General features: G+C 41.1%; 1 protein-coding gene across 5 annotated transcripts in view; it reads right to left on the reverse strand.

Annotated features, from left to right (window-relative positions):
• The window catches only part of LOC144037523 (signal peptide, CUB and EGF-like domain-containing protein 3), a 114098-nt gene that overhangs the window by 64840 nt on the left and 36588 nt on the right, over positions 1-12670 (reverse strand). For 4 of the 5 annotated variants that reach the window (XM_077549078.1, XM_077549070.1, XM_077549063.1 and 1 more), the window contains exon 4: positions 73-207. In XM_077549078.1, the coding sequence (XP_077405204.1) occupies positions 73-207 (135 nt within the window). Of the gene's footprint in view, positions 1-72; positions 208-7427; positions 7447-12670 lie in introns of those variants that run through there. The other variant, XM_077549087.1, reaches the window with a different exon arrangement.

Here is a 12670-nt window from a genome sequence, read left to right on the forward strand (position 1 = left end):
AAGACTTTTGTGGCTAATCTTTTCCTACTCAGTCAGATCATTAAAGTGCACGTGCATTATTGTGCATGTAACCTTTTGGCCTTTGGATGCAGGTATGCTGGTTGTCACTCAGGAGGAATCCATCTCTACAGCGACATTCATAGCTGCCCATCATGTTGACACAGATCTGCTGGCATCCGCCGTTGCCTTCCGAGCACTCGTCTACATCTGCATAAAGAGACACAAGACACAATTAATACAATCACTTTAGGACTGAACAAAAGGTACGAAGAGTGCTACTTGTAAACCACAATCAAAATAAGCAAGTCTTTGAACAGAGAGAGTTCTAATAAGAAACAGATGAATATCTTTTTTTAAGTGCCTACAGTCACTCTGCGAGGTCTTGGTTACCAAAGACAAGAGTTATGCTTTGAGTTAAATGATAACATTAGTATAAGTACAAGCTGTAATATAATGTTTACCAAACACATTAATGTCTTCGCAGGCACGGAACACCACGTAACTCTGAGGTTAATTTGAATGTCACAACTGGCTGCATGGTCATTAATTCTTCCACAACAAACTCAAATGGCTTCTATAGACCTTACTTTGTGCGGTTGTGCACTGGCAGTGTTTCCCCAACTTTAACTGAACCAATGCCAATGTTACGGGAAGGGAAAAATAGCACGGCAAATAACCAAAACAAAATCGTCACAAAAAGTAATCTCTTCTCACTTTACTCACAAATGCACTTAAAGAAATACGTAATTTATTAAAAACTATTAATAATCAATTCTGTGAAAAAAGGATCCATTTATGTTGAGCGATTATGATTGTATAGTACATTTTAGAGATATTTTTGCATTAGGTACAGTAGCAGCCATTTTAGGACATCATCATTGTGACGTATCGCATGCTGTAAACACGCAGAGAATTGCATGGCTTTAAATGACTACAAAGACACTCACAAGGAATTGTTATTCCAGTGGACAGTGGACATAACGGAGGGAATTACGCCCTATAGCAAAGAAGCACTTCTTCAAAAGCAGTACGGTCACAGGAGACTTGTGTCCAGCCGAAAGTGAAGATTAAACTATGGCTGATGAGGAGGACACATTCAGCGTGAGTAGGAGTTAAGGATCGTCCCCAAATTACATATTCCAGGGCGATGTATGTGGGACTAAAGTTACCATTTACGTTGGTCACTCTGGACATATGGTTTGTGGGCGGTCCCTAATCTGGACAGTAAAATTATTTTACTTGCGTCACCAGTTACATTTTGTTGTGCTTACTCAGTTTTAGAGTAATATTTACACTTGGAAGAAAGTAAAATAAAGAATTGGGGGGAAAAACTCACTCAAGGGCTGAGGAACGAAGTCACAACCTTCAGCTGGGGGGGACTGCCACACTACCACATGAGCTATGGCACTCCTACTGTTTGCTTATATCCAAGACGAGACCTCTTGGAGTTACGGAGATGCAAGTTGACGAGTGATATACTAACACATAGCAGGAGTTGCATGGCTCAGTAGATCAGCTGTCTCCCAACATTTCAACCCCCCCCCCCCCAATTTTTTTGTGTTGATTTTACTCTCTTCCAAGTGTAAATTTTACTCTATTTAGAGTGGGAACAAATAGACTCAGTTTGGAGAAAAGTTTACAGAATTTACTGTGCAGTTTTGAGTGGTGTATTGCTTTAATTTGTGTGAGATCTGGTCCTAAGAGTCTATCCCAGTCCCTGATTTACTAATTGATTGATTAAACATGTACAGTATAGCATATTCAAGTAAATAACATAGTAATAACATGCACACTATATCTATATCAAATTGGAATGGATTTGGAATTGAAATTACTCCAATGGAATGGAATGACTACTTTTTTCCCCTTCCCTTTGTGTCACAAAAGACAGTAAAACAGCCAATGAGTGGAATCTCAACAAAATAAAACACAATAACATGTAATGGGACAATCTTATTGCTATTGACCACAAACCAAAAAGTGACAAGTGACCAAGAAGAAGCTTGAGAAAAATGTGACGTGTACTTGCATACACTGCAAAATATATAGGAATGCCAAAAGGGCTTGTCTTAATCTGTCTACAGAGGCCATGACTTCACTAATAGGTATCCGAAATGGCAGCACACCAGACTTGCACGTAAACTGCCAACTGCAGCATGCCTAAGCCATAAAATTGCACATGCAGCACAAACCCCTGGCAAGTGAGAAACCTGATCCACCTGGGCTAGAGTACCTGCTGATGACGAGTGTCTGTCAGCCCCATGGAGCAGGAATGCAGTTAGAAGGGAGGAAGCAGGATTCGAGGAGGAGGGAGACTGGGTGGGGGGTGGGGGTGACTTGAAGGTTGGCGTGGTTGCAGGAGGGTGACAAGCAACCAAGTTAATGCACACAGAGGCAGGCAGGGCCTTTTCAAAAGGGATCGCCTGAGGCTCGGTTCTCCCATAGGACAAGAAATGGCCACAAGCTCAATTGAGACTTACACTAATAATAAATCACACACTCCTCACTGCTCTGCCCATACATGACACAAACATGTCTCTCAATATCAGAAATCTTGCACATTTTTCCCCCCACTGTTGCTTTTCTTGGTCCAAAGAACTGTGCGTGAGTGCACTGTGGCTCTGGAGGTAACACTCCATTTTCTCTCTTCCCCTAGAGACCTGAGCTCTATCACTACCGACCACACTGGAACCTTATCCACCCCACTGCTCGTTGCATCAATAATCTGCTGTGTATACAAGGCTGTTTTTTTAATAAACCGTCATGCGAAACTAAATTACTGTCTATTTGTCCAGTCTGAGAAGGCCTTTAGGTTAAGTTTCCTTTCTGGGGAATTCTCAGCCCGGCAGAGTTACAAATTAAAATGTACTCTGTCTTCTTCTTTCTTCCCCGCAGAAATGCAGAGACAGATGCAAGCTCGAAACGGCACCTGACAAGTCGGCAACCTCAGAGACTTGACAAGTCAGTCGGTGGCAGGTCACACTCACGGACCAAGTCTGCTGTCGGGTTCTTACATTCAAGCAACAAACCTGTCTGCAAACTTTGAACCGCCGTTGCCACAGAGTTCGGTTTCCGTTGATTCACCTAGTAGTGTGCCTTGCTGTTGACTTCATGGAGTTGACAATAACAAAGAGAGGAGCTGCTTGAAACAGGAAATTTGCTATAACGCACGCATAAACCCAAATGTCCCTAATGCATGCACAACATGCCTGTGAGATATGCAAACAGCTTCAGAAGGCCTGCGGGAATTCTCTTTCCATACTCTCAGTGCATCAATGAAGGTTTCATTTCCTGATTCCTTCATCCCTCCAAATGAGGCGTCGCCTGTCAGTAGATCTCTGCCGTTTAAAATAGCTCCCATAATTGCCTGTGTTGTGTGCTGGGCAAGGCTGGCGTCCAAAGCAAATATTTGCAAGCGGAAAGGGTTTCTGGCATGGCTCGGAGAAGTGCTCATGTTATTTGGTCTTTAAACATTTTTTAGAAATCCTCTGGGGGATAGGAAAAAAATGCCTTAATCAAGTTAAAAGAGCTGCCTTAATTCTGAAAAATGAGACACGTCGTTGCTTTATCCCCGCGTCAGTCCAGGAGACGAAGGGACAAGGAAGGTTCAAACAGAGCGAGATTAAGAGATTGGTTGTGTTTGCGAAGGCCATGTTCGCCGCTTTCTCAGATAGCCTTGGCTGTATATATAACATTTGGCCTTGTGCGGAGATTTAGAGCCATGTAAACATGGCGGTTGCCTTACTGAAAATCCTGAATCTGTCGCCCGTTTTTATTTTCTGGAGGTTGAGCCATGTCAGTGACAGTTATTACTGACTGATTGTACAGTGTAAATGAAAAGCAACTGCTGTCTGTCATCAGAGCTGTCTACGTATGCATCCCGATACTTGGCTTCTGTGTGGCGCAGACAGGACTGTCTCTGTGGTCTAGACAGACCAGAGACAAGGAGGTGAGTGGACGGACACTGGCCTCTTTGGGCATTTCATTTACAGGAGGCAAACACCCTCTAATAAGGCAGCAAATCAGACCCATGTGCAGTAACGGGCAACAGGAAAGCCGGGGGGGAGGGGCAAGGCTTCGCTGTTTCGCCGCTTTGGTTTGTGAATAGGCTGTAGTTCAGTTGAGCGTCAGTGAGCAAAAGGTGGCAAGCACACGGCAAGCTCCTATTAAAACAAGATTTCTTATTTTCAAAAGGCTTTGAACAGGATTTCCCATTTCCCTATGTTTCCTTTCGAGTTCAGTGACGCAGCACGTTTCCTCAGCCACTTGACTAAACACAGCAACGGGTTTGAACCCAGCCAGAGAGGACAGCCGAGTGCAAACACACATCTTGTCTTACAAGTGTCAGCTGAGCCTAAAGAAAGTGCTGGACCAGACTGTGCTACTCATTGTATTAATCACACATGACATCTGCTAAATAATGAGCAGAAATACATCTCTTTAAGTGACTCTATAAATTGCTTTTACGACAATTTTACATCCTGTTTGCAAAAGACAATTTTATAATAAAAACGGCTTCTTTCTTGTACACATGCTTTAAAAAAAAAAGAGGTAAAAACATAAATAGATTTCAAAATGCAAATATGACTACGCTATCATACCAGATTAAATACAGTAGTGAGAAACGCCACTTTTCTAAGTTGCATGCATGAAAAAGTCACATTCATTCATGATTCATGAATGAGAGAATACATGGCTGTTTTTGTGAATAGCTCAAGCTAATGAACTTGCTAACACTTCTCTGTTTACTGTGATAAGTGGGGACACAGCACTCCCATAACATAAGTTAGTAAGCGACAATGCAATGTTTTCAAACTTTGATTGACTATGGGCTATGACATCATGTAATGTATTATGTAACTATAATCACACTGTACAGTTTCTTGTCCATGTATTTGTATTTGCCATTGTTTTGGTTCATTTTACTCTGCTATCTGTTCTCATTTGTCTTACCCGGCAAAGTAAAGGTAAAAAACAAACAAACAAACTTCAATTCCCAAATCAAGTAATGCAGTACAGAAGCATTAAGAATATCTGTTTGCATAAGAGAGGTAGGACAAGCAGTTGGTGTACATGTCCATGTCATGGGCATGTTTATTACTCAATATGACTTTGTCTTCAAACATTTTTGCAGGTCCATGTAAAGGGATGTTTTGATAGTGTAGTCATATATGCAGAACTTTTCAAAAACTCAAATAAACAAACGTTGCTCCTCAGCCTAACACTCCATAAGTCATTACCAGCAAGGTTAGCAAGTTAACAGTACAGTACACTTTTTGAAGCCTTCCGCAAATCAATTGTTTTGTTTTTTTTCATTAAAATGAGTCCAATATCGATTTGGTTACCATGACAACAACCTGGGGCAAAGCAGAAAGTTGAATGAGGCGCCTACTGTACAGTACATGCGTAAGCAGAGATCAGAGTGTGGAAAAAAAGCAAGCATGCAAAATCAACAAACATAAGCACCTCAACAATTTCACAGAGAAATATGCTGCTTATCAGAAGCTAATCTGCGAAGCCAGTAAAACACATTGCACCTTTGACTTAGTGTTTCAGACACTGTAGTCTGGGGGTGTCTTGTTAATGACAGAGCTAGCAGCCAAGTCATGGGTGAAGAAACTCCATCTTGGGGCGATATTATTGTAACTGTTACTTAACAGTTTGGGGGAAATTGGGAAAGGCTCGGCTGCAGACACATTTTCCAAAATAGGCAGCTAATAAAGGATTTATTTGGTTGTTGAGTATAAAATTTGATGGATGGGCAAGCACTCCAGAGACACAACTATTTGTATATGAGCAATTAAAAAGCAAATATGTCCTCTTTAAAGATGTATTGCAGAATTTGTCACTTTTTTACTCGCGACTGCCACCTCTGGCCTACAGCGTAACTGCAGCCTATGTGTCAGGCTTGTGTATGGTGGTGCGTGTGTGAGTATGTGCACTTGAATAAACTCTTCGCTTTTGTTTTTTTTGTTTTTTTTTTAATCGTACAAAATAATATTTCTCTGAAACTCCAAAACAAGTCTGGAAGTGTTTAAGAAACACAAGCTCAGGATACATTTCTTGGTGGACAACCGTATGCCAAGGAGACAAGAGGCCCTCATTCTGACGTCTGATGGTTACCAGGCTGTTTGACGTTTACATCGCTAAACCCTCTCTCGGGCTTGAGTTTCCTCTGAAGCATTTCTGCCAATAGGCTCAGCTGGAATTGTTCATTTCATGGTGGATGGGAATGAACAGCACCAAGAAAACAGGGAGTATTTGTTGATATAAACCTTGAGAGCTGGCTAATGCACCAATTTTAAATCTGTCCCTTAACTCATCGCTATGCCTCGTCTGCGATGAGTTGTGGAGACTCTTGTCCAAACCAGATGTATGTGTATCACAACAAAAGCAAAGTGACTTCTCCCAGAGAGAGGTAGGGTAAAGGAGGAGTTGTGTTTAGGCCTAAAAGAAATTCTGCTTTCCTGAACTCTGGATAGGATGTCATAAACGTAACAAGATCATTGTTGGCTTTATCCTAGCAGGGGTGAAAGGTCGTGGACAAATATACTTGTTCAGTTCACTTGTTGGCTTGACTAACCGTGTCAGCTGAGCATGGCAGAGATTTGCATCTTCATAGCAACAGGGATACACTCTTGAAATTGTCTTGAAATGATGATGTGCTCATTACAAGGTATTGCCTGCCCATTGATCTGTGGCAGTGACGTGAAGTATTAATTTGCCCCCATAGGATTCAGAACTAATTAGTAGACTGTTCAAATGGGAAAAGTAAGGGACCACAATCTACGTACGGATACTGATAAATGTCTTGTAAATTTGGCACACCACAGAAAACGGTGTCGTTAACAAACCTGGCAAAAAATAAATAAAAAAGTACTGCAAGTACTGTACATATAAAATGAGGCTCTTGTAAAATCAAGCCATTATTTCAACTCTCAAACGCTGTGGACGTGTCTGCTGAATGTGCTAAAACCACGCCTCTATCAACTGTCAATCAAATATTATGACATCTACCGTCTTTCTTTCATCATCCTTACTTATTTGAGCCAAACCAAAAAAAATACACTTTAAGCCTCGTTGGCTGGAATGTACTGACTGTACTACGTAGTTCACAGTAAGTATCTTCAAACGCGTATAAATGTGTTTCGAAATAAAGTTTTGAGTTCACTTTACAGGGTCTTTTAAGACCAAGAAACCTTGAGCAGAAATACATTTCAGATTAGCTAGCCATCTGCCTTGACCAGTTGGGTATGAAATCAAGTCAAATTTCATGCTAAGAGATTGACATGTCTTGCATCACATTTCATGCATTTCCACGTGTTTGGCTTTTTTGCCAATCAATCTCAGTTGTAATTTAGCACAACTCCATCTACTTTATTTGACAAATATAAATAGCCAACAGTAAAATACAAATTGAAAAACACCTTGTCAGGGATGCCTTCCAAGTCAAAATCCATCCATTCATCTATTTTCCTTAATGCTTATCCTCATTATGGTCACGGGTGTGCTGGAGTCTATCCCAACTGTCTTAAATTTAGAGGTACTGGCCTTTTACCGGTTGCCTGTCAATCACAGGGAATACGATGTAACTGTATGCAAACTTTGACAACCAACCATTTGCACTCATAGCTAAGGACAATGTAGGGTCTTCAATTAATCTCATTGCAAGCTTTTGGAGCATTGAAGGAACCTGGAGTAAAAGGCGAGAAGAAAGTTTACACGGCAAAGCTGGAGTCAAACCACAGCCCTTAGGGACGTGGTGTTGCCAAGGTCAAAATCATCAACGGCTTAGGTACACAAACAAGCAGCAATGGCAGGTGATTGATACCTAAAAAAGGTGCAACTAGAACTCTTTGATGACTTGTTGGACAACCTGTTCAATACATCCATTTGAAACGTTCCCCTTGATTTGGAACCTTGGAAAATAGTCTTTGAGGATTACAGGATTTGGGATTAAGGTTTAAGATTGACGTCATCTACTTAAAATATCTCAAAGGAGCTTTCAATGTTTCAATTACGACTTTTACAATAACATTAATTGGCAAAAATCTAATCACTTAGCAGGGTTAATTGATGCGACCTCCTCAAAGCTGTTACTTGAAAGCTGTAATGACATTTCTTTCGTGTTATAGATCATGTTATGACTTTGGGGAGGTTAAAGTAAAAGGCCATTCATTTCCCTATAGATTGCAAAGGGAATTGAGCTCTACTGGATCAATACAAACCAAATCAGTGTAAGTCAACAAGAATCAAAAGGGACACGGCCCACGGGTGGACCCCCAAGTCACTTCTGAGGGAAATGTGTCTTTTGACAAAGGGGAGAAGCATGAACACAAGTAAACAATGTGGTGACAACATGCTTGTCGAACATTTTCCTATTTTCAACATAAAGGTGAAATGGCATGTTTTTATCGTGAAAATAGTATTCGCGCAAGTGTTTACGATACAAGCGACAAGGTAGTGCAGTAAAAATCAATGATACATACTCAGGTTTCCAGAAGGACCTCATCCGAATTGCGTAGGTCATACGTGGCGACGGTGGTGCTACAGTGGGGAACTAATAGACTTCCTGCATCTGGTTTTCATTGTAAAGGGGATGTGTGTTTTGGATTAAATTGACATTGATTCCTCTGTTTTTCCTAAGACTCTAAAAATCCTTTACAGCTTGGCCATGTGGTGATTAACTAGCACCCATCCCTCACCTCCAGCGGCAAGCAGCCGTGATGGTTATAAAAGATGCAATCAGGCTCTTGAATGCCACATTGCTGATGTTGATGTTCAAGAGGGTGCAAAAGCACACTGTGGGCTAAATTATACAGAGAGTGACATCTCACTCGGCGTTGACAGAAGCAGTGTGCTGTGATATTGCGTTGCTTCCACCTTGCTGACATCTCCGTGAGGCTTAGGGCCGACAGCGGAGACCTCAGAAACCGCAGCGTCCCTGTTGAGGCACACAAGGCAGCGTTCTGCTTCATGCTCCGCCGCCTTCTGCCACCGCCCAATGCCATTATGCTGCCAACACATGCAATTACAGGGAGTCATGTGGCACGTGCCGCAGTACGGAAAGAAATGAAATGAAGGAGATGCACGGGGAAACTGTCCCTGGGCTGACAATGAAATGGGATGTTATGGCCATGACTACCAGTTCCACATAACATACAATAAGAATCAATTTAAAGATCTAAGATTCTGAACTCAGCATGAACTTTTAAGGATCAAGACAACGTCTCCTGCTCTGCAGCCTCGGGCACATCTGGTCTTTAAAGGCTCTGAGGGTCTGACCTTGTCTGGGAACCAGCTGCTTAGGGGTTCTCCACTCCAGGGCCAAGAGGGACTAATCTTTTCTTTGGGGCCAAAAAGAAGCTTAAACCTGAAAAAGGAAGTTGGGGCCTTGGCTTGAAATCTTACTTATACTTCTTCCCCTCTTCTTGGGTTTGTGCTGAGGGTTCTTGCCTTAGAACTTTGGACAAAGAGTAATCTTAAGAGTCCTTAATGCCTCAAGGCAGTACATGAACTTGGAAGCGACATACACATATACCGACCAGCGACATTATGACTGCTTGTACTATATCACAATATTTTCCAAGTAGTTGCCGTACAATTGGTAGGGAACAAGTCAAAGTGGGTATCCCGCTTCTCGCCCAAAGTATAGGATACAGCCTACCCGAGATTTTGAAGTGGAAGTCAACCGTAAACATTTGTTGACAATAATATTTTATATGTGACCTCAGTCATCTAAACATGACATTCTGATTAATATTACATTTGTGCAATATGAGTTATGAAGCAAAATCCAGCCATTTTTATCCATCTCAGGGGGCGGCCATTTTGCCAATTGCTGTCGACTGAAGATGACTTCACAGTTGCTCAGGGCTCAGGCAACGACCAATCACAGCTCACCTGTTTTCTGAAGCTGAGCTGTGATTGGTTGTTAGCTGACTCTGAGCAACTATCATGCCATTTTCACTCAACAGCAAATGGCAAAATGGTCTGATTTTGATAAAATGATGATTTTACTGCTTAACTCACAATATTAACCAGAATATCACATTTAGACTGGTGGGGCTGCGTAGAGCATATTATTGTCAAGACAATTTGGGGGGTTGACTTCCCCTTTAATGAGGAAAAGTGTTTTACAAAATGGATGGATGGACAATTAAGTGGTGAACAAACAATACAGGAAGTTACAGGTTCAATACAGGTTTCATATTCTACCTTGATAAAGAATAATGCCAAGTTTTTATTGTTAATTTTGACATTTAACGTTTAATGTGGTTGCAGTCTGGTTTGATTACCCAAATTACATGAACTACTCAAAAATAGTGTGAACAGCTCTCAATAGGCTACACTACAGTTCCATATCTAAGCAAACTACTGTACAACTGCAATAATAATCAAGATAGGCCTACTGTTAAATTAATACCTCTTTGAGAGTGTCAATTAAAATAGAAGTCATTGGAACGATAATCTCTGCAAGAACGCCAAACCTAAAATCAGTTTTGTTTTGATGGCGCCTGATTTAGGGGCACAAACTATATCAAAAATGACTGATAGACAAAACTGTTTGATGTAATCGTCATACAACCGTTTCTTGCAATTACACACCTGCACGCAAGTCGAGAGCTGATCCTCGGTACATCAAATGATCCACTCACAACTGGATGCAGTTTCTAAATGGCTTGGAAAATAACCCCGCTTTGCAGATCCAAGTGAGATACACCAAGAGGGGAGCGAGTGACTATCAGAGTAATAGAAAACCTCTCACAGCCACAACTGGTTAGTTCCATTGAAAAAGCACGCCACACATTTCTTTGTCGAGGGGTGGAGCTTACAGTAGGCCAAGGAAGAACCCATTAAACTTTTTGTACATTATTTCTGTAATGCATGAACCCGAATAACAAATCAGGCATTTGCAGGATGTCATTAAATGTGAGTCATTTGGTACCATTTAAGTGTATAATCAAACGCAGGAAATGCAGGTGTTTTTCATTAAAGGTGACCTTAACCCTGGCATCACTACACTATAACTAAATGATTGATGAGGTTTATGCGACCGTGCCACTTTGTGTGTCCACATATAAAAGCTGACTCTCCATGAATAATGGTCCGAATGTGAGCTCTCCTTTATCTAGCAACTGGTTACATTTCCTCACCGAAGTGATGAGTGCAGGCTAAGGCTAAAAGCATGAAGCAGATGGAGCTCTCAAGTGCACTTGGATTTAATAAAAAGATGTGGGTCAGGTGGATAGCCCAAAGCAGGGGGGGGGGGGGCTGCTATGTTTAGCAACAAGAGACACATTATTTAATAGACTTTTAAAACATTTTCAGTGAGGCTAATTTACATAGTGCACTGGTAAAATATTAAACCATGGGAAAGTACATTGGCCCGGTGGCTCACTCAGAGCTCTGAGCTCAGGGTCAAGCCCTTTAGAAATTCACTCTCTTTTTTTGTCAGGCTTATTAAAATCTGAAGCCTTTTTTTCCGTTGGTGGAACCAGACTAGGCAAGACTACAATATGACATGTAGAGGACTCGAGTCAGGCTCAACTCTCCAACTTTAGATCTTGCGACATGGTGTTACATTTCTAAAGTGGAAGTCAACCTTAAACATTTATTGACAATAAATGTTATATATGACCTCACTAGTCTAAACATGACATTCATTTTGGAATCCAGACGTTTTTGTCCATCTCAGGGGGCGTCCATTTTGACACTTGCTGTCGAATGAAGATGACATCAATGTTGCTCAGGTCTTAGGCAACAACCAATCAGAGCTTACATGTTTCCTGAAGCTGTATTTGGTTGTTACCTGAGACCTGAGCAACATCGATGTCATCTTCAGTCGACAGCAAGTGGCAAAATGGTCGCCCGCCTGAGATGGATAAAAAAAGCTGGATTTTGGTGCTTAACTCATATTACACAAACGCAATTATAACCAGAATAGCCTATTTAGACTAGTGGGTGTGCATAGAACATGTTATTGTAATTTTTTTTTTTTTGGGGGGGGGGGGGGGGACTTCCTCTTTAAAGATAAACCTGCCAACTGCATGCTATAATGCGTAGCAGAAAAAACACCTCACGCTTTACTGCACAGTCAAACGTTCCTGAAATTGCTTTGCACGACGGGTAAAATATTTTGGGAATCATAGTTTGCGGTTTATTTATTATTTAAACTATAAGTACAGGCAATTCTAATCACTTTTAGCGGATGTTTTATAAAATGGTGGCCACTGCTTATGAAACGTTTAGTTTAATGACAAAAAGAACAATTGTTTCAGTGTACTGTAGTTGTAAATGAGCTACCCAAGTGAATTGTCATGTATAGCATATATATATATAATACACAGAATACACCAAATTGGAGAGTTAAATTTGTGGGAGATCATTTTAACTCCCCAAAATACACGCAGTGAGCAGATTTATTTATTTTCATGGCTTTGCTTCATAAAGCACTCGTGGAAGCAATTGCTGAAAGGCAGTTATCTATCAATGACAGGCAGATGTCACGTTAAATTTATTTAAAACGCTCAATAAATCATGTGGCTAGTTCACCAACTTTGGTTTCAGGGTACAATGGATCAAATCCCGGTCATAGCAAGTATTTTAGGAGTCAACTTTTAAAAGTGTCTGTGAAGTAGGGATGGGAATCGAAAACCGGTTCTTGTTG

This window comes from Vanacampus margaritifer, chromosome 1, assembly GCF_051991255.1.
Source record: "Vanacampus margaritifer isolate UIUO_Vmar chromosome 1, RoL_Vmar_1.0, whole genome shotgun sequence".
In the NCBI taxonomy this organism is placed as follows: Eukaryota; Metazoa; Chordata; class Actinopteri; order Syngnathiformes; family Syngnathidae; genus Vanacampus; species Vanacampus margaritifer.